A 22009-nucleotide genomic window follows, 5' to 3' on the forward strand; every position below is an offset into this window, starting at 1 on the left:
ACCATTTTTCCCTCCTTCCCTTGCTCCTCTTTTTAATACTAGTCTTACTTCACAGGTGAAATATCTTTTCTTGTCTTGTGGATATCAGTAATTTTCTTTTTATCTACCAGATTCTTCTACTCAATATTTTTCTCTGTATTTTGATTTTGGCTTTCACATTAATCTGTTTCTGTACTTTCTGATTGCTGTCATATATCAGTGGGAAGCTATTAAAAAGAACCTGACTGCTCAGGGGACTTGCTGACTGGCTACTTCCTTACTTGGGTGATTAGAAAAGCCATCCACTTGGCCAGTTCCTGGTATCACTTGGAGCATTTTGTCTTGACTTGTTGTTGTGTATGAATTTGGCTACCAGTCTCCTGGGAGCTGATTGGGGGAAGAGGGCTGAGCAGGGCAGTCCCGTGTATGGTGATCTCCCCAGAACCTTCAGCCCAGAAGTATTCCCTGTTACTTTCCAGAACTTGAATTTCTTTTGCTGCCAAGGTGAATAAGGCCAGTCCTTGAGAGCTTAGCTGTAGCAGGGGGTCCGGTGTCTTCAGATAGGCTCTGGTGGCCTGCGCTTGGGGGCTTTCTCTGCGCAGTCCACGGTTAGGTATAGAGCCCCTGGTCCCGAGCCTCCTCTCTGTGTACTAGATGCCCGGTGGTCTCCAGCAGGCATTCCCTTCAGAGCCTTGACCCGCAGCTCCTGTCGGTGGGCTGAGTTGATTACCATTGCTCACCGTCTGCTTTGCAGCTGGCGAAAGTGGAGTCTGTTTTAGTTTTTTTGGATCCTTATGTCTCTGCTTAAAAACTATATCTGTTTATTCTTGTTTTAAGAAAGAGTTCCAGATTAATAAAGAAGAAATACGGTTGTTAATCTTTTATCTTTTTTAACTGCCAAAGTATCTTTGAGCAGATTTTTTAAAGGTGATAAATTCTTGCTCATATCTCACAGTTGCGATTAATATTGTTTTTTTAAAGTCTTTTAAAAAATGTTTTATTTTTATGTACTTAGCAGAGAGAGAGAAAGAGGCAGGGAGACGGGGGAGAGAGAGAAAGGGAGAGAGAGAATGGGCGCGCCAAGGCATCCAGCCACTGCAAACGATCTCTAGAAGCGTGCGCTACCTTGTGCACCTGGCTTATGTAGGTCCTGGGGAATTGAACCTGGGTCTTTTGGCTTTGCAGGCAAGCACCTTACCCGCTAAGCCACCTCTCCAGCCCGAGATTAATATTTTATAGCATTGTGAGTTCTATTTAAAATTTTTTAATTTTAAATATTTAAAAAATGATAGGGATGAAGAGGTGAAGTGGTTGCCTGCAAGCTTGAAGGCCCAGGTTCAATTCTCTAGCACCCACAAAAACCAGATGCACCAAGTGGCACATGTTCTGTGATTCGTTTGACGTGGCAGGAGGCCCTGGTGTGCCCATTCTTTGTCTTTCCTTTTCCCTTTCTCTCTCTCTCTCTCTCTCATTCTTTATCTTTTTCTCTGGCTCTCTTCCAAATAAATAAATAAATATTTTTAAAAATTGTATGTGTGATGTTTAGAAAAAATTTGAAATATGGAGTGAGTATATTAAAAGCACTTGGGAGGCAGAGGTGGGAGGATCGCTGTGAGTTCGAGGCCAGCCTGAGACTCCATAGTGAATTCCAGGTCAGCCTGGGCTACAACAAGACCCTGCCTTGAAAAAAAAAGTTAACCCATAAGGGATAATGAAATCAATCCCATCTAAAATAATTTAACTTGTTGAAATGCTGCCCCTCCTTTTGATTTTACCTTTTATAAACCCATTAACTTTTCTTTGAGAGAAAGTCGAGTCATTTACATAGCAGTAGGTTTTCTTGGGTACTGTACTGAATGTTTTGATGAATGTCAACATCCTATGTGGTAATTCAGTCGGGCCAAATGTTGATAAGTGGACATACATGAATAATGATTATTGTTCGTTGAACTTGTTATGGCTCTAGAAAATTGAGTTAGTTTTACAAAAGGCAGATTATTTACACCAATTATTTAATTGATAATTACATACATTCTGTGGATGTGTTCTTTTTTTAATACTAAAGGAAAGAAAAACATATTGCTACTTGGAAATATGAATTTGTATTTATTTTTAGGTGACGTACAATACGACTCTGCATGGCAGAGACACAGTGCACTACTGGCGTTGGACCTCAGACCTGCCTTTGCAGTGTGCCACTCACTATGTGGGGATTAGGTGCTACCTTGACCACCTTCATTTCGCTGGCCCTAAGGAGTGGAGTGCTTGGAGCCCACTGATGAACATTTCTTGTAAGCTTCTATTCATAAGGCTTGTTTCAAGTGAGTTAGATTGCTGGCGAGGCAGGGTTTGTATATACTTCCCGTTCTCATGATCCCAGTAGCTACCTGAGGGTCACCTGCTGTACCAAAAGTTAGTAATAAAGAAGTCTGAGATCAGCTTCAGGAGTCTACACCTCTAAAGAACTTCCTGAGTGATTTCTAGGTTGAAAATGACTATTATAGCCATCGAAGAATCAAACTTGTTTGCTGGTAGAAGTAAGGGTAAATGTGTACATAGGTATTTTTTAAGTGGGTTTCTTTTTTTTTTTATGGGCTGACTGAGCCCATAGGCTATATTTACTGCACTGAACATGAGAGTATGCAAGCACCCCAAGAATCATCTGTCCACCAAATAAAACTCATGTGCAGGTGAACATGGCAGAGGAGAACCAGAAACATCAGTGACAATAAGATGAGGTCTTGAGCATGGTCAAGGTTCACCGCAGGTGGATGATCTGATGACAGTATGAGAGTGAATCAGAGCAAGGAAGGGCTGGAAGCATGTGGATCCACAGGAGAGCCTGTGGCAGCTGAGCTAAAGACAGTGAAAACGGAATCTGAGACACCTGGATTTAGGAATGAGAAGGGAGCCATTGTAGGAAAACCCTGAAGAGGCAAAATTAGAATTGATGATGGGGAGCTCTTGGTAAAGGAGAAGTAGAGCCAAAGATATCTTTGGGCAGCTTCACGGTTGGAGATGCTGTTCACTGAGAAAGACCATGTATGAACAAGTTGGATGGGAAAGAAAACTTTAGTTACTATGCTGAGCCTGAGGCATCGAGGTGTCCAGGTGGCAGAGCCTCCAAGGCAATTGGAAGTGTCAGTTTGGCATCCAGCATAGGTGTAGCTGGAGATGCCATTGGGGAAAAACACACACACACACACACACACACACACACACGTAGTATGAGGTGCCTAGATTCTGAAGGTTGCCACAACATAGGGAAAGGAGTAGGGACCCAGGTTACACTCCGCAAAGCTCCTGTGCCTGAAGGTGGAATTGAGGGGTGAAGGCAAGTGCCTGAGGACTAAGAGGAGCCCAGGAAAGTGCAGTGTTGGGGGCCCCCAGGCAGGAAGGAGTTAGGAGGAGGAGGACTTCGGATAGCAGACATATACAGAAAGATGGCTACGAAGGGCCCCTGGGCTGAGCCAGGCCCAGTGCGTCGTCCTAGCAGGATGGTGCCGTAGAAGCCAAAGGGCAGGAGAAGGAGGGCAGAAAGGAAAATGGTCGTTACAAAGACTGGGGAGGGCCACGGGAGTGTGGCTCTGACCTGCAAAGTTGTGATTAAAGAAACACTGCTTTTGAGGATGTGGAGTGCTTCCCCACTGCTCAGCATATGTTTTCATTCACTTAGGAAAGAGTAATTGTGGGGGTGGAATTGGATCACAGGCCAGTGTATAAGGCCACAAGTTCATGTTGAATGAGTCTGAAGATTCAAATTCAGTGGGTTTATAGATGCTTACAGAAAATGCACACCAAACAAACAAACAAACAAACAAAATCAGTCATTAAATGTGCCCATTCCTTTAAAAGTTGCTCTATATTTTTAGAGCACAGTTTTGTTTCATACATGTATGTGTCTTGCTTCTTTGAAACCTGAGACAAAGCTTACATTTAGGCTGGCATTCCAAAACACATGGTTGTATGTTTATATATCCTGGGCTGCTTTAAAATCACCTGAAGACTTCCCTTCCAGGGATCTTTCTGTAGTTGGTTAAAATCATCTTCACAGCCAGGTGTGATAGTACACCGTAATCGTAGCATTGGGCTGAGGCAAGGGAATCGCTGCAAGGCTGAGACTAGCCTGAGCTACAGAGTGAGTTACAGGTCAGCCTGGGCGACAGAGTGGAGCACTGTCTCAAAAAGAAAGAAAGAAGTAACGAATGAAAATCCCCTGAGGACAAAAGTTTTAATTATGGAGACTATTTTATGGAAATATTTCTGAGTATTTACAGTCCCTTTTGTTTTACTTTAGGGGCCCCTGAGTCTGAGGCCAAGGCTTTTCCTCAAGATAAAGTGGTCCTTGTAGGCTCAAACATCACGTTTTGCTGCGTAAGTCAGACCAAAGTGCTGTCAGGACAGATCGGCAAAACATTCTATCCTCTTATCCATCTTTATGGGCAAAACGTTGCAATCCACATCCAGAATATTTCTGTTTCTGAAAACAGTGGAACAAATGTGGTTTTCATGATAGAAGATAACGTGTGTGGAACAGTTGTCTTTGCAGGATGTAAGTATGTCGAACCTTAGAGAGTTCCTGTTACTCTGCTTGGGTCCTTCTGAGAACCTTAATTCCTTTTCTGCAAGATGGTTCTGTTCTTTCTTCCTTAATACACTACAAAGGCCTCAGAATTCTTTCATGTGTAATTTTGTTTCCAGTATAACTGTGGTTTCAACTGTTGTAGTAAGATCGGAGACGCCTGGCTGCTGAGGTCTAACTCCTTAGTTTACAGCATTATTGAGTCAAAGGTCCTTAGCATATGGTATTTCTTAATCTAATATGCATTAGGAATTATTTAGTTTCCTCCTTAAAGCAAATCTATTTTAAGTGCCTAAATTTAAGTATTAACAGTGATTTTGCATAAAATCTTTCTAAAGCATGTTATGCCTTTCCCAAATCTAAACAAGCCATTTGAGGATGGAAGGAGACTGAGAGAAGAGCAGAAGATCCTTCCTCTCATGATGCTGTGCGCAGTCTCTCACCGGGGCACCTGTGCCAAGGCGATCTTGCCTGCAGCTGGCTGAAGGCCGTGCTAGTGACCTGCCCTGCTTGTGCAGCTGGGTTTATGATTGCCAGTTTGACTTTGAGTTGTTCTTTCCCTCTATGGCTCCATCGTCAGCAGCAGTGCCCTGGTTCCCAGCAGTCTGCATTTAAAGGCTCTGAGATTTGTCTCAGGGTCTCTTGGATAAAATGTTTGACACAGGTTATGTGGATATTGTGTTATTTCTTTAGGGTTCCCTGGTGACTTTTCTTTTAAAAAATATTTATATGCAAGCAGAGAGAGAGGAAGAGGCAGGATAGAGAGAGAGAATGGGCACACCAGGGCCTCTGGCTACTACAAATGAGCTCCAGATGCATGCATGTGCCACTGGCTTTACATGGGTACTGGGGAATCACACCTGGGTGTATTTAGGCTTTGCAGACAAGCACCTTAACTGCTAAGCCATCTCTCCAGCCCCCAACCCCAAATATATTTTATTTAATTATTTGAGACAGAGTGAGTGCATCTGGATTTACTTGGGTACTGAGAAATCGAACCCAACTCATCAGGCTTTGTAAACAAATGCCTTTGACTGTTGAGCTGCGTCTCCAGTCTGAATTCTCCTTTATTTTATTATCTTTAGCAAGAAATACCCTCAGATGTGGATACACTGGTATTGCCCCCTCCCCTGGAATAGTTACTGAACTCTCAGATTGCTGTTGCATCCTTTTTCCTTTTCTTTGCTCAGTATTGCCTTTTGGAAATGAGGGTTTAATTAGGTTCAAACAAAAATTACATTTTTAAGATGAAGAGATGGCTTAGCAGTTAAGGTATGCTTGTTTGTAAAGTCTGAGGACTCAGGTTTGATTCCCTAGCACCCGCGTAAGCCAGATGCACAAGGTAGAGCATGTGTCTGGAGTTTTGCTAGAGGCCCTGGCATGCGCGCTCACTTTCCCCTCTCTCTTTTTTCCTCTTTCTCTCATTCTCAAACAAATAAATAAAATATTAAAAAAAGTATTTTCTTTCATGATGGAAAGAAATTTTAGGCAATTATTTATAACATTTCTCATAAGTGGTCCTGGGATCTAAAATGAGAGCCAGGGAGATGCATAAGTGAGGTTGTTCAGAAGTGATACCAAATTAGCATCCCATTGAAGATGAGGATGTGTACTGATTCTGTTTGCTATTTCAGGAAACATTCTAATATTTCAACCTAGTACCAGAGTAAACCTCTCAAGTTCATCATTTAACCTTCATGTACAACTTGGGAAGGTTGAAATACTGCTTGTAGGAACTAGCTTCAGCCTTCCGAGTGGTCCAGGCAGTCGGGGGAGGGATGGGTGGACAAGATCACCATGATATGTGATGCCCCTGACTGGCCGCAAAACAGGCTCTTTCCTGGCTGGGTTGAGGGGACATGCACAGAAGGTGTAGCCTTCACTGGTTGGTGCCAGTCCATATAGTCGAACAACCAGTGTCAGCCCCTTTGCATTCCTTCCCTAAGTCCCATAAAAGGACAGTAAACCAGACAGTTGTGGCAAAGGAAGGGAGGAAGGGAGGGAGGGAGGAAAGGAGGAAATTCAGACTCAAGCGCTCAGTCTGTCAGTTCAGGGAGCAGCAGCCTGTCCCCACAGAGGACTCTGCCGAAGCTTCGAGGAGCAGGTGCTGTGAAATAATGAACGATGCAGTTTTTGTCTTCTAGAAGGGTAGCCTGTTAATCCACCATTTATGAATTGACTGAAAACCAGATTGTCAGTTTCTCCCTAGACACACACTCACAGTCAAAATCTGCTGAGATTTTAATTGGAATTAGTCAGTTTAGGCATGTTGTTACCTTACTGTGTCTTCAAAATCCTAAAATAATCTCTTTAAGTATACTCCAAAATACCAGCATGCGGTTTTATTGAAATCATTGAAAATTTAGCCTTTGACTTAAAACAGCTTTCAAATTAAGTATGTCAGTGTTCTTTAAGTGATCACTTCTTAAACTACCCATAGAATATACATTAGTGACCCTCTAATATTACCTAGGATGTCCTTGGACGATGTCCTCCTTACCTTCAGCAAGGGCATAGAAATTTTTTTCTTTAATTGCTAAACTAAATACTGTTATAAAAATGCAGTTTCTTTTTTTTTTTAATTTATTTATTTATTTGAGAGCGACAGACACAGAGAGAAAGACAGATAGAGGGAGAGAGAGAGAATGGGCGCGCCAGGGCTTCCAGCCTCTGCAAACGAACTCCAGACGCGTGCGCCCCCTTGTGCATCTGGCTAACGTGGGACCTGGGGAACCGAGCCTCGAACCGGGGTCCTTAGGCTTCACAGGCAAGCGCTTAACCACTAAGCCATCTCTCCAGCCCAAAAATGCAGTTTCTTAAGAATAAAATTATTGGGGGTGAGGAGACGGCTCAATGGTTAAAGGAGCTTCCCGGCAAAGTCTACTGGGCCCGAGTTCAGTTCCTCAGCCACCCTCATAAAGCCGGAAGGGCATTTATTGACAACAGCAAGAGACCTTGTAGCTCACGTGCACTTACATAGGCACACATGTACAAATAAATAATATAAGCATTGTCTTACATAGTATTTCAATAAGCAGGCAAGTTGGCTTTTTTTTTCTTTTCCTTTTCCTTTTTTTTTTTTAAGCTGAGGTAAGTCCTCCCTCTAGCACAGACTGACCTGGCACTTACTCTGCAGTCCCAGGCTAGCCTCGAGCTCAACTCCTGCCCCTTCTCCTGAGTGTTGGGATGAAAGGCATGCACTACCACTTAATGTTTTGATGCCAGGCGTGGTGGTGCACACCTTTAATGCCAGCACTTGGGAGGCAGAGGTAGGAGGATCGCTGTGACTTTGAGGCTACCCTGAGACTACATAGTGAATTCCAGGTCAGCCTGAGCTAGAGTGAGATCCTATCTCGAAAAACCAAAAAATAAATAAATAAATAAATAAATAAAAATTTTGTTTATTTACAAGCAGAGAGGGAATGGGAGTACCAAACTCTAGCCACTTGCAAATGCACTCCACATGCATGTACCACTTTGTGCATCTGGCATACATACATAGGTACTGGGGGAATAGAACCTGGCTCATTAGGCTTTCCATGCAAGCACCTTAATTGCTGAGTCATTTCTCCAGCCCCTGCTTTAAAATAACATTTTTTTAAATTATTTATTAGAGAGAGAGAGAGAAAGAGGCAGATAGAGAATGGGCACATCAGGGCTTCCAGCTACTACAAATGAACTCTAAATGCGTGTGCCATCTTGTGCATCTGGCTTATGTGAGAACTGGGGAATCGAATCTTGAACTGGGGTCCTTAGGCTTCACAGGCAGTGCTTAACTTCTAAGCTATCTCTCCAGCCCCCTAAAATAATATTCTTTTATTTTAAATGAAATGTATTTAAATAAAAATACTAACAAAGATGAGTTTCTAGATATGTTTGGATAGACATTATTATAGAAACTCAAGTTTCTATAATAAACAGGGTCATTTTTGTTTGTTACTTTTTACAAGTTTCATCCCCTCTACTCAAAATCAGCCTTTTTACCCCCCAAAACTGGAGAGAATAGTTTTATAACCTGACTGGCAGTGACTTTTAATATGCTTGATACTTCTTTCCAAAACACTTTCATGGTTTTTAACCTCCAGATTATTTTGACATAACTTGTTGGACCTGGATTGCTTTCAGCAATTTAGAAAACTTGGAATTAGAATTTAAGAAAAAAAAATACCAGTTGATTTTTCAGGTTGCTCTTAGGAATTTCCAAATGAGCTCAGAATCACTGTGGTATTTTATAATCCATTATTTCTAGTGTAATAGGAACTCTGATGAGATAGGCTGCAGAAAGAATAATAATTCCAGCATTATTTAAAATGGAATGTCAATAGTGATTGTTAAGGAAATGATACAAAATATTTTTACAGTTTTATTTATCTAGAATTTCGGGGAAAATAAATGTAATTATATGCAATCACTTTATTTTTGTTTTTCTTACTAGATCCACCTGATGTTCCCCAAAAACTGAACTGTGAGACACATGATTTAAAAGACATCATATGTAATTGGAATCCAGGACGACCAACAGGGTTGGTGGGCCCCCGGAATACAAATTACACTTTACTTGACAGGTAACAGTCACCCTGAAAGGATGTTGAGTGGCAGGAACCTTAAAAGTGATAGTGTAAACATGGGTGTACTGTAAAGCTTGTGGCTTCCCCAAAGGCAGGCTCAAGTCAGCCTCTTTTAGAAAGCCTAGTAGAGCCAGATGTGGTGGCATGTGCCTTTAATAGACCTCAGGAAGGCAGAGGTAGGAGGATCACTGTGAATTTGAGGCCAGCCTGGGATTACAGAGTGAGTTCCAGGTCAGCCTGGACTACAGTAAGACCCTGTCTCAAAAACCAAAAAAGGAAAAAGAAAGCCCCATAAAAAGATTTCTGAGATGTGAAGTCTGTTTCTGGGTGGTAGCTTATGTCAGACTGATTTCTGTATTATACACATTGAGTATGCCTATGTCTACTTAGAAACATGAACTTTTGGAAAGATTACTAGAAATTTGTCATGTTTCTCCTGAGATATTTATATTATGCCATGTTGAAATTTTTTATTTGCAGCTTTTCAGGAAAAAGTGTTACATTTAAAAGATTTGAAACACTTACAAATGAAAGTTACCAGTTGCTGTTCCAGATGCCTCCACATCAAGAAATATATAATCTCACTCTGACAGCTCGCAATCCATTGGGCCAATCAGAATCAGCCATCTTAGTCAACATAACTGAAAGGGGTAAGCTGCAGGACCAGGCAGTGTCTTTAAAAGTGACTGTGTGACATGCCTTAGGATTAACGAAAAGTCCTTGTAGGGATGAGTTTTTACTGTTTTTTTTTTTAAGTTATCTAATAATAATTTTATAAATTTTAAAAGCTTTAAAGTGAAATGTCAGCTTTTGCCACTGTATTGAATTGAAATAAAAATTTGTATCAGTTATTTAGATAGTAGTTTTATTTAGCAATTCTTGATTTCTAATGATTATTTGCCTAGTTTGAAAACACTTTATTTTTTTTTTTAATTTTTGGTTTTTTGAAGTAGGCTCTCACTCTAGCTCAGGCTGACCTGGAATTCACTATGTAGTCTCAGAGTGGCCTCGAACTCAAAGCAATCTTCCTACCTTGCCTCCCTATTGATGGGGGTAAAGGCGTGCGCCACCACACCCAGCTTAAAACACTTTTAATTTAATTAATTTTTGGGGGGGGAGGGGTAGGCTGACCTGGAATTCACTCTGCAGCCTTGAACTCACGGTGATCCTCCTGCCTTTGCCTCCCAAGTGCCGGGAGTAAAGGCGTGCACCACCACGCCCAGCTTAGATATTTTTTGACTTACAGGTTATTGCTCTGTCTCTCATTCCTTCAGTCCAGGACCCCCGTCCATGGAGTGGGGCTGCCACATTGAGGTGGGCCTTCCCACCTTAGAGAGCCCACTGTGGAAACTCCCTCACAGATGTGCCCTAGGTGGTTATAGCTAACGGCATTAGCCAGCACGGTTGCACTTGCTCCCCTGTGGTCTGCTGCGCGTTAACTCCGTGCCAGGCCTGGCAGCTTCCCGACTCAGTAGTCACGGGAAGGAGGGCCCGAGGAAGGGCTCTGGCCGAATCCTTGAGCATCTTGGATGTGAGTAGCAGAGGGGCCTGCTGTCTCACTTGTAATGCCAGTCACTCGTCTTGATGTCTTGATTGTGAGGGCCAAAGAGCTGCATTTTATTGTCCAATGGTGGTGCCTCTGTCTGTCTGCCCTGTGCCATTCACCTGATGCCCATGTGCGTGGCGTGATTCTTCCTGTGACGCTCGTCTTGGGGTCCGCCTCCGAACCTCCCTGTCCCGTGCCTGGAAATGCCAGCGGCAGCTGGTGGCAGTACCACACATAGCACAGATGACTCCTGTTGGGTTTTTTCTTCTTACCACTCCCCAGGAATGTTAGAAGGTTCTTAAGGATAGAGACAAGAGACTGGGTCCTCTTACCTTTAGGATCCCAAACATCACATGCAGAACAGTAAGCAACTTTTACAAAATGTTGAGTATGTCAGCAGCAAAAGACAGGCTCATGGACTGTACATAGATGGTGTCAAGCCTTGGGGGTGTTTTATTGTGTGCTGTTTGTATGTGTGTGGGGTGTGCGGTACATGTTTATATATTGGTGTGCACATGTAGGCCAGAGATTGATGCCATGTGTCTAGCTCAGATGCCCTGCATCTTAGTTATTGAGTTAGAGTCTCTCATGTGGATCCAGAGCTAGTCTAATAAACAGGCTTGCCTGGATCCCTTGTCTCTACCTCCCAAGCACTGGAATTTCAGGGGGCACCATGCCCTCCCTGCATTTACATAGGTCCTGGGCATCCAAATGCCGTTGTTTTCTTCAATTCTAGAATGCCTTAGTAGGAGAGAGTTTTTCACCTCCTTTAAATAAATGTTTAAAACTTGCAGGCATGTCTAACCTAACAGCCCATGGGCCACATGTGCCCCAGGATAGCTTGGAATGTGGCCCAACACAAAATCATAAACTTATTTCAAACATTGTGAAATTAAAAAAATATATTGTAACTTGATTGCATGGTTTTCCAGCATGAGTCTTGTAGATGAGAGCTTTGATGTCACAATATCAAAAGACTGGACATTCCTGGAAGGAATTAATCTTCATAATTCTGTTTGCAGTTTGTCCCCACACACCTACTTCATTGAAAGTGAAGGACATCAACTCAACAGTTGTTACCCTTTCTTGGCATTTACCAGGCAACTTTGCAAGGATTAATCTTGTATGTCAAATTGAAATTTGGAAACCTAATTCAAAACAAGAATTGGTAAGATTCTTCTAAAAACTTTTCTTTTAAGTTATTTTGGATAAAACATTCAGTTTTCAAAAATGATCAGGTAAATTGACATGTACAAGTTATCAAAATATTTGTTATAGAGATTCACTAAGCCAGGAGAGACATTACATATCAGTGTGATAATGGCATTGTGTTTACCATTTGCAAGCGGTTGTACGCTGGACATACAGGATTGGGTGCAACATCGGCAGTTCAGAATGCCCCAGGTCTTGTGTACTGTACCCGGGACGTAGCTGGTGCTCAGTAAACTTGTGAATGAAAAGGTGACTGCCGCTGTCACCTTTGGTATTAGCACCAAAGAGTAGAAGGGATTTTTGGAAAATATTTTTATTGACAACTTCTATACTTACAGAAAACCATGGTATTTCCCTCCCCTCCTCTTTTTTCCCCTCCCCCACTTTCTCCTTCAGAGCTCTGTTCTCTGTCATATCCCCTCCCTATCAACCTAAGTCTCTGTCTTAATTTGATATCATTATCTTTTTCTCCTATTATGAGGGTCTTGTGTGGATATTGCTAGGCACTGAGAGGTCTTGGGTATCGAGGCCAAATTCTGTCCGGACAATTGTATGTAGGTAGTGGTACCCTTCCTTTGACTCTTACATTCTTCCACCACCTCTTCTGCAATGGACCCTGAGCCTTGGAGGATGTGAGATGTTTCAGTGCTGGTCCCTCCTCTGTCCCTTCTTTTCCACACTATGTTGCCTTTTGGGCCATCTAGAAGGGATTTTCAAATGACAAAAGGCAACAGTGAAAGCAAGTTGTAACTGGTAATTATGAGTCAAAAGGTTGACGTACTATATACCATTTTGTAATTTGTGACAAGTCTAAAATAAATGTACTTAAATATTCATTTGGAGACACATTCAAATATGCAAAACAGAACCCGAGACGCTTCCACAGCGAGCAGTGGGAAGCAAAGAGCATCATTCTTGCATCCATTTGTATGTTTACTTGTTTCATTTAAATAAGCGTTTGTGGCTCATTTGCTTCATGGATAGCACCGTACCAGAGACCCTGAGTGACACAGAAACAAAGATGCATAAGCCTTCAAGAAGCTTCCCACCTCACCTGGGTAAAAAATGTGTGGTCCTGAAGTTCATGTGGGGTGTAAAGTGTATTGAGTAATCGGCAGCCATTCGTTCAGAACTGTGTCATCTTCTGCACATTTAACTGACCGTTATTACTTCATCTAATACTCAGATTAAAAAAAATAACCCAATATTTTATTGCTGTTTTGGAGCGTAGTTCTATTGAAATGGCATTTGTACAAGAATTAAAGCCCCACCATGGATGAAGTCTGGAGTTATAAATGCAAATATGTGTGGGCAAATTATGTATTAGTACTCTTATGGTATCTACACACACATACACATATACTTAATTGTTTTCAAACAGCAGAACATCACAATCAAAGGAGTAGAAAATTCAAGTTACCTCGTTGTTGTGGACAAACTAAATCCATATACCACATACACTTTCCGGATTCGTTGTTCTACTGAACCTTTCTGGAAATGGAGCAAGTGGAGTAGTGGAAAACGGCATTTAACCACAGAAGCCAGTAAGTGAAGTGATTTGTGGCTGGTTGTTATTAATGGGGAGATGGGAGGATGGGAGGCAGAGGTACCCGAGGAAAAAAACAATTGCCCTGGGGCCTGTGTTTTGTAGATGCGGAGAGCTTAGCTTTTGTGTTGCTTGGCTTTCTGAATGGAAGCCACCCCAAACTGCTTATTAACATTTTTTGAGCATTCCAAATACTCTACAGAATAGTCCTGAGCACTGATACTGCTCTGTCAGGCAGCATGCCTCTTCAGATGCTAACTTGAAATCTCCTTCCTAGTTCCATCGAAGGGACCAGATACTTGGAGAGAGTGGAGTTCTGATGGGAGAAACCTGATAATCTATTGGAAGGTAAATATATTGTGTTCTTTGGATGTTTAAAAACTTTATTATGCCCAAATGTTTAATGTACATGTGGTAATTTGGTTACTAAGGAGCCAAGACTTCCCTCACTGGACAGGTTTGCAGTGCTGCTGGGGATCCAGCCAGACTCCCGACCCCCAAGTTCCTCATCACTCCGGTCACTGGCGTGAGGCTGGGCTGGCTGGGCTCAGCTCTGAGCGCTGTACTTCGATGGGATGGGCTTGCACAGGGCCTAAGGAGGTCAGAAGTCCAGGTCCCTCATTGTCAGAAGCTGCAAGTTAGAATCCAGAGTGGTGAATGTAGTTTTCTTCCATGGATGATTGAGTGCCGTGTAAACTGGGGTAGTTGTTTTAAAATACAGTTTAACTATGTAAATTTAAATGTTTGAAGTTTAGTTTCCTTTTATATATGTGTCCATTTGGGGAAACTGATGTTGAGGAATTCATCCTAGCTGGCAAAAAAATGTGACACAAAATGTTTACCAAAATGATATTTTAATATTGTGGATACCTTAAATTTTGTTTGCTTAAGGAATATGTGAGCATATATATATATATAATGGCACATGAAATGTAAATTCACAGAAATGTATTTAGTTGCATTAATACGGCTTCAGTGGTTATATTGCAAAAGTGAGAAAAGTATAAAAAAAAGCTTTTGTGGTCTGAGGAGGACAAGGAGTTTCTGCCCAGTCCATCAGGCAGAGTTTCTACCAACCTGAGTATGTAATAGTAAGGCATGTTGGTGTCTTCCCTTAAAAATAAAGCAAAGGGGCTGGAGAGATGGCTTAGTGGTTAAGGCCTGTGAAACCTGAGAACCCATGTTCAACTCTTCAGATCCCACTTAAGCCAGACGCAAAAGAAAAACAGCTTGAAAGAAGTGAGACATTGAGAATATTCAAAAGGTATAAATACAGGAGATTTTTGCATTTTTAAAATTTTTTATGTGTTGCCTAATTTCTGTAATAGCTGTGCACTACTTAAAATGAGAAAAGAGTGTATGTCCAAGAAACCACAGTGCAATGAATTTTTGTTTCATTTTGTTCATTAAGTAGACCAATCCTTCTGGCTACATTTATTTAAAAGTTTTACTTCTGAAGTTTCTGTGTTCTAAAACTCAGCCTCCAGTGTAGTTCCTTTTCAGTATTTGTTCCTCATACCTGGGTCTCTGTGGATTTTAAGTTTGTGTCTCACAGTTGACATCTTGATCTGTTCCCTTGTTACCATGAACTTGGCACCAGCTTAGACTTGATGACCTTGCCTAGTCACAGTTACTGTTTACACGTTTGAATAGCGGAATTTGTTCTTCTGCCTTCCATAGCCTTTACCCATCAGCGAAGCTAACGGAAAAATCCTCTCCTATAACGTGTCTTGCTCATCACATGAGGAAGTCCAGTCTATGTCTGAGATCCTTGATCCTCAGCACAGAGCAGAGCTACAGCTTGTGAAAGATGACTACATCATCAGCGTGGTGGCCAAGAATTCGGCGGGCCCCTCACCACCCTCCAGAATAGCTAGTATGGAAATCCCGAATGGTGAGTACTCAAGAGAGCCGGTACGGACGGCAGCTGAGGGGACAGCGGTTGGCGCTGCTTGCTGCGGACGCCGCCCGCAGCGTTCTCCTCACGCGCTCTGCCCTGCTGCTGTGTTCCTTGTGCATTACCTGTTATATGCCCAAGGACGTGCAGAGTGAGAGCTGATAGGCACTGAGAGCTGGCAGGCATTGCTAGTTTTGTTTTGCTTAGAGGCAGCATCTGGCTGTGTAGCTCAGACTAGCTTTGAACTATCTGGCTCAGGCTGGCCTTGAACTGGCAAATCTTTCTGACCTAGCATTTTGGGAGCAGGGTACACCCCACCCCACATTAGTATTGACTTGCAGCATGTACTGTAATAGAGAAAACAATTACTATATCCAATTTCTATGTCACAGAGTGGAAAGTTAACAGTTGTGGGGAGTGCTTTCAGAAGAAATATTTTAACTGTTTATTTGAAGACGTTAAAATACGTTTCCAAGACCAGAGTGTTTATGTTGTCAGCTAAGCTGCTTTTCAAACTGTCAGTCAAGAAAAAAAAAAAAAAATGCAGCCCAGACTAACCTGGCCTGGATCTTCCTTTGTAGCTAAAGATGACCTGAAACTCCCTAGCCTCCCCCTATCAGATGATGAGATTACTAACATGTGGACCACACCCACCGTAGAAATTCTTTACACTCACAAGAAAGTCTTCTTAAAGTCTAAATTAGATCTTTAATGTAGGCTTTGGGAAAAACAAAAAGGAATGTGGTATAATTAAAAAAAAAAACAACAGTGGTTTCCTCTAAGTTGAACTGATTACCAGTCATTATTCCTTATTAGCCTCTGTATGGACTTAAAGAAAAATTTTTTTGAGGTAGGGTCTTGCTGTAGCCCAGGCTGACCTAGAATTCACGATGTAGTCTCAGGCTGCCCTTGAACTCACAGTGATCCTTCTTACCTCTGCCTTTTAAGTGCTGGGATTAAAGGCATGTGCCACCATGCCTGGCTGGACTTTTTATTGGCTTATTTTATTAGCATGTATTACTCAAATAGTGGGGTTCAACCTAACATTGTCACACTTGCATATAATGTGCTTTGATCCAATCTCTCCTCATCTTACCATTGTGTGTCCCCTCTCTCGCCTCCTTTAGTCCTCAGCCTCTTCCCTAATAGCTGGATAACTTTTGGAGTCATGTGTTTCCAGTGGTTACAGCCACCTCCTTTTTGAGTTAACTCCTTAACTGGGCCATCTCCTGTTTTGCCTCAACTGTCTGACCCGAGGTGGGAGCCTCTCTACTCTAAGAGGAAGACGAGCAGTCACTAGTCCTCTGAGGGCTCAGGTCTTGCTTGAAGTAGGTTCTTCGTTTTGGGTGCCAACTGGGTACATTGATCTGTCCCAGGCAGTGGCCGTGGAGGACTGGGAGGCAGGGCTAGCGTGAGCACCATCGTTTCTGAGACGGAGCACTTACTTGCCTGAGACCTCAGAGCAGTCCAGCCCCATGCCCAGGGCAGTGGTGTGGCGGACGCAGAGACTAAAGGTCAGACCAAGGTGGCTGCCCTAAGCAAATAAGCCGCTGTTTACATCGTTTACCTCATTGCCCGCACAAGGTCAGGCAGTGGCCGTGCTGTCCTTTCGCTGAAGAACTCTGATCCTACCTGTCCTGCGTGCCCTTGATGAGGCGGTGATGGACAGCGCGGCCAGCGGTCAGTCCCAGCCCTCACACGGTGGCTGCAGCCCCACGACACTGCAGGTTCCTGGACGGGAGCCTGAGTTGGAGGCTCCACAGCCTCAGCCTGGGTTTACATAGTGGATTTGTAATCAGTCACACCGAGCCAGACAGCTGCCACACGCTCGCCTTGGGCTTACTAGTAGCTGCTTCGGAAGGCACATTTGTTTGGAAACCTCTCCTACAGCATGTCCGCATCAGCCCGCACCCTCCCCTCGCCTCACCCTGGGTCATTTTTATTCTCTTTCTAGCTGCTATGCTATTTTCTGGGGACAGAAAAGTGCTACGGTTGTTCCCACCTGTCTAACATTGCTAAACATTTCTCTCGTTTGAGCACTGATGTATTTGCATGCAGTGAAGTCATTTTTATAAAAGCTATTCGCCTTCTTGAGGCTTACCTTACAGTATTTCAAACGTCAGTCAACTCTTCTTTCTTTCTTGTGGAAGATGACCTCACGGTAGAGCAGGCGGTTGGGCTGGGGAAGAAGATTCGCCTCACCTGGCCTCCTGACCCCAATGTGACTTGTGACTATGTGATTAAATGGTGTAACTCATCTCGGTCTGAGCCCTGCCTCATGGACTGGAAAAAAGTCCCTTCAAACAGCACTGAGGCTGTAATAGAATCAGGTAAGATGACTTAGTAGCACTCAAAATCTTCGTTTCTTTCTTTCTTGTTTTAAAGAGTTTTATTTATTTGCGAGAGAGAGGGAGGGAGGGGGAGAGAAAGAGAATGAATAGATGTGCCAAGGTCTCCAGCAAATAAACTCCAGGCACATGCTGATGTGGGTACTAGGGAATTGAACCTGAACCCTTAGGCTTCACAGGCAAGTGCCTTACCACTAAGCCATCTCTCTAGCCTACACTAAAAAATTTAAAATACATATATATATTTTAAAAGTAATACAGATGTGGCTGACTGGGCAGGTGTGACTTGGTTTAACTTTTTTAGAAGCTTGTTTGTGACAGGTTGTGAAAGGTTTCACACTCTTGGATCTGGGAGTTCCTTGCCTAGGGGCTTATTCTGATATATAATTATTAAGAGAACAGTATGATTTGCATCTGAGTTTTCTCTACAACATTTTTTATAATCCTAAAAAATTGCAAAAAAGTCAAATAGCGAATAAGGAGTAGATGATGGTGATGCGTCCAGTACATGGGCTTGGAGCCAGGGGAGAACGGTGGCTTCTTGCCACCAGACATGGTGCATTTATCTGGAATGTGGAAGTGAGCTGACAGTGGAATCTGGGAATAACTCATCTTTGCTTGATTGGGTAGAAAAACATGTATACCATGGCCACCTCTTTGTCCTTAAAAAAGGGGGGGGGGGGCTGGAGATAAGGCTTAGTTGTTAAGGCATTTGCCTGCAAAGCCAAAAGATCCCGGTTCAATTCTCCAGGACCCATGTAAGCCAGCTGCACAAGGGGCCACACACATCTGCACTTCGTTTGCAGTGGCTGGAGGCCCTGGCATGCCCATTCTCTCTCTCAAATAAATAAATAAAATATAGTTTAAAAATTACTTATTGGGCTGGAGAGATGGTTTAGTGGCTAAGGCATTTGCCTGAAAAGCCAAAGGACCCAGGTTCAGTTCCCCAGTCCCACATAAGCTAGATGCACAAGCTGGTGCATGTATCTGGAGTTTGTTTATAGTTGCTGAAGGCCCTGACATGCTCATTCTTTGTGTGTGTGTCTCCTCCTCTCTCCCTCTTCTATCTCTCTCTCAAATAAATAAAATAAATTTTAAAAAGTTATTTATTTACATGTGGGTAACTGAAGAATTGAACCTGAGCCGTCAGGCTTTGCAAGCAAGTGCCTTTAAACTCTGAGCCATCTCCCCAGCCCCTGGTCACCTACTTTCTCTTCAAGGCAGTGGCATCTTTTAATACTAAATTTTTCATTATGAATCAAGTGAATCTGTTTAATTTTGATTGGTCGTTTTTCACACTAAATATTTACCAGCTTTGAAAATACCAGTAATTGTTTTATATTATGAAATCTGTTTAAAATCAGCTTGGAGGGCTGCAGAGATGACTCAGTGGTTAAGGTGCTTGCCTATAAAGCCTAACAACCCAGGTTCGATTCCCCAGTACCCACGTAAAGCCAGATGCACAAAGTGGCGCATGCATCTGAAGTTTGTGCCCAGCTGCTTGAGTCCTTCATGTGCCCATTCTTTCCCTCTCTCCCTCTTTCTCTCTCTCTTCCCCTCTTGCATGTAAATAAAAATTTTTAAAAAATAAAATTAACTTTGAAAATTGTAGTATGTTAGAAATTTTATGTTTCTAAAATACTTCTTTTGCTCTGTCTCTGTGTTGATGAAAGTTGACTGACTCCTTCTTCTTGTAGATCAGTTTCGGCCAGGTGTACGATATAATTTTTTCCTGTATGGATGCAGAAGTCAAGGGTATCAGCTATTGCGGTCCATAATTGGATATATAGAAGAGCTGGGTAAGTGTAATGGGTTAGTTTTTAAGAGTTTGGGTAACATGAAAAATTATAAATTGCCGGGCTGGAGAGATGGCTTAGCGGTTAAGCGCCTGCCTGTGAAGCCTAAGGACCGCGGTTCGAGGCTCGGTTCCCCAGGTCCCACGTTAGCCAGATGCACAAGGGGGTGCACGCGTCTGGAGTTCGTTTGCAGAGGCTGGAAGCCCTGGCGCGCCCATTCTCTCTCTCTCCCTCTATCTGTCTTTCTGTCTGTGTCTGTTGCTTTCAAATAAATAAATTAATTTAAAAAAAAAGAAAAATTATAAATTGCCAAGTTTGAATTGTCAAAATGGACTAAGTTGTTCAGCTCAAGAAAGTTAAAATAATTTGTATGGCAAATTTAAAATGAGTTATTTTATTATTCTTAATCCATTTGCTTGTCTCATGGTTGGTTTTACTGTTGTTATTGAGAAAAATAAACCAGAATGTCTGAAATACCTGATTTGCATATCTATAGAAGCTTAAACCCTATTGGTCTACCCAGCGCTAAGGTTAATGGGGGTAAGCGTGAAGCCTGTCCGAGTCGAGTTGTCATGTCAGGACGCACGGGCGTGCTCCCCTCGCCTAACCGCTGGGAGTCCCGCTCTGCGGTCCCGGTATGTGAGTGTGATGCTGTCACCGGAGTGCATGACTAAATAGAGAATTCAGTGTCATTCCACATGTCAGTGTCCTGAGGCCAGAAAGCTCAGAAGCCATTTCTGTCCTCTGTCCTGGCAAGCTTTCCATCAGCAGTTATTTCTTCTTCCTTACAGCTCCTATTGTCGCACCAAATTTTACTGTGGAGGACACATCTGCAGACTCAATCCTGGTGAGGTGGGAAGACATTCCTGTGGAAGAGCTCCGAGGCTTTTTAAGAGGATATTTATTTTACTTCCAGAAAGGAGAGAGAGACACACCGAAGATGAGGAGTTTGGAGACAGGTGAGTTCTTAGTGTGAGTGTAGTATGCTAAAACAAAACAACAACAACAAAAAAAAAAACGCTGCGAGGGGCGGCTTTCTTTAGCCGCAAAGTAAGAAAAAGGAGGGCTGGGGAGATGGCTCAGTGGTTACAGATGCTTGCTTGCCATACCTGAAAGACCCAACAACCCGGATTCAATTTCCCGGTACCATGTAAGGCTAGATGTACAAAGTTGCATGTCTAGAGTTCATTGAAGTGGCTGAAGGACCCGGCATGCCCTTTATCTTCCTCCTTCTCTGCTTCCCTCCCTCCCTCTTTCTATCTTTCTCAAATACATAAACCATTACAAAAGAGGATTTGGGTATGTCATGAACAGCGTGTATAGGCACTCACAGATCATTCACTCTGAAACCTTTGATTATAAGCCCATAGGGTAGTGGCTCCTTTAGCCTTGTGTGATCCATAGCAAATTATGAAATCTGTCTTTTAATAAAGGTCGTCTTGTGCTTAGTGATGAAAGAGAAAACCCCCAGGAATCCACAGTGTGACAGAGTCTTAACGGGCTTAGCCGGGGCCGCAGTGAGGCGGTGCTGGGACCCTCGCGTTAGTGTCGGTAGGCATGTGAGGACCGTTACATGTGTAAAGCAGAGTCAGTCCATGTCAGCGGGTAAGCGCATGCCCACAGACCGTACAGCAGTCCCCAGTTGATATAAGTGCATACGTGTTTGTCCACCGTCCTGGATTTTCTCTAAATTGCATTTCTGTCGGGAGTCAGATATGTCTTATTCATAGTTTCTTGACACATGGATGATATTTTCACTGAGCGCTTTGGTTGCCATTAAGGGCCTCTCCTTGGAAAGCCGTCAGCTTAATTCTTTGTCACCTTAGTTCTTTAGTGTCCGTGAGCAGGAGTGCTGCTCCGTGGTGCACACTGAGCACTGTCCTGGCTACTGTGGGGCGCACTGTGCCACGGTCCACGTCTCTGAAATGTGCAGGGCTGCCCTGTCTGAGGGAAAGCGCTACAGCACCCACAGTCTTCTGTCATTTTCCTCACAAGCGCTTCAACTCGCTGAAATTCTCGCCCCTGGATTTGTTGTTAAACATAGTAGAATGGTCACTCAAGCTTAAGTCACAGGAAAGAGCCGTCCCTCAAAAGTCACCAAGAAAAAGGGAATGCAAGAGGCAAGACAGCCTCCAAAAGGAGCATTCGTAAATTTGAGGAAGATGACTTGAGCGGAGGAGAGAGAAATGTAAGCGAGTGGCATGGTACCGCTGAGAAGTACCTGATTCGTCCTGCAGGGCGGGTGTTGAGGCAGGGGTTAAGGTGACTGTGGGCTGCATGGGAAGATTGAGTGAACCTGACGAAATCGAAAGAGGGGCACGGGCTCCTTAGAATATACAGTAAAATAATTTGAAAAAAAAATCTGTACATGATGATGCATCATCATAAATTTTCAGATATCCATGTGTAAAGAAACAGAGAGGACTGGGGAGATGACTCAGGGCTTAAAGGAACTTGCTTGCAAAGCCTGGATTTGATTCCACAGTACCCACATAAAGCCAGATGCCCAAAGTGGTACATGTGCCTAGAGTTTGT

At 43.0% G+C, this 22009-nt stretch overlaps 1 protein-coding gene across 2 annotated transcripts in view; it reads left to right on the plus strand.

Annotated features, from left to right (window-relative positions):
* Lifr (LIF receptor subunit alpha) overlaps nucleotides 1-22009 on the plus strand; it is a 59349-nt gene that overhangs the window by 25097 nt on the left and 12243 nt on the right. Inside the window, exons 6-16 of one of the 2 annotated variants that reach the window (XM_045132255.1) lie at nucleotides 2096-2270; nucleotides 4277-4531; nucleotides 8997-9126; nucleotides 9610-9779; nucleotides 11698-11843; nucleotides 13269-13431; nucleotides 13711-13781; nucleotides 15114-15327; nucleotides 17481-17660; nucleotides 19376-19477; nucleotides 20266-20433. In XM_045132255.1, the coding sequence (XP_044988190.1) occupies nucleotides 2096-2270; nucleotides 4277-4531; nucleotides 8997-9126; nucleotides 9610-9779; nucleotides 11698-11843; nucleotides 13269-13431; nucleotides 13711-13781; nucleotides 15114-15327; nucleotides 17481-17660; nucleotides 19376-19477; nucleotides 20266-20433 (1774 nt within the window). The remainder of the gene's footprint in view (nucleotides 1-2095; nucleotides 2271-4276; nucleotides 4532-8996; nucleotides 9127-9609; nucleotides 9780-11697; nucleotides 11844-13268; nucleotides 13432-13710; nucleotides 13782-15113; nucleotides 15328-17480; nucleotides 17661-19375; nucleotides 19478-20265; nucleotides 20434-22009) is intronic. The other variant, XM_045132256.1, reaches the window with a different exon arrangement.

The sequence above is a fragment of the Jaculus jaculus genome, chromosome 13, assembly GCF_020740685.1.
Source record: "Jaculus jaculus isolate mJacJac1 chromosome 13, mJacJac1.mat.Y.cur, whole genome shotgun sequence".
Classification (NCBI taxonomy): Eukaryota; Metazoa; Chordata; class Mammalia; order Rodentia; family Dipodidae; genus Jaculus; species Jaculus jaculus.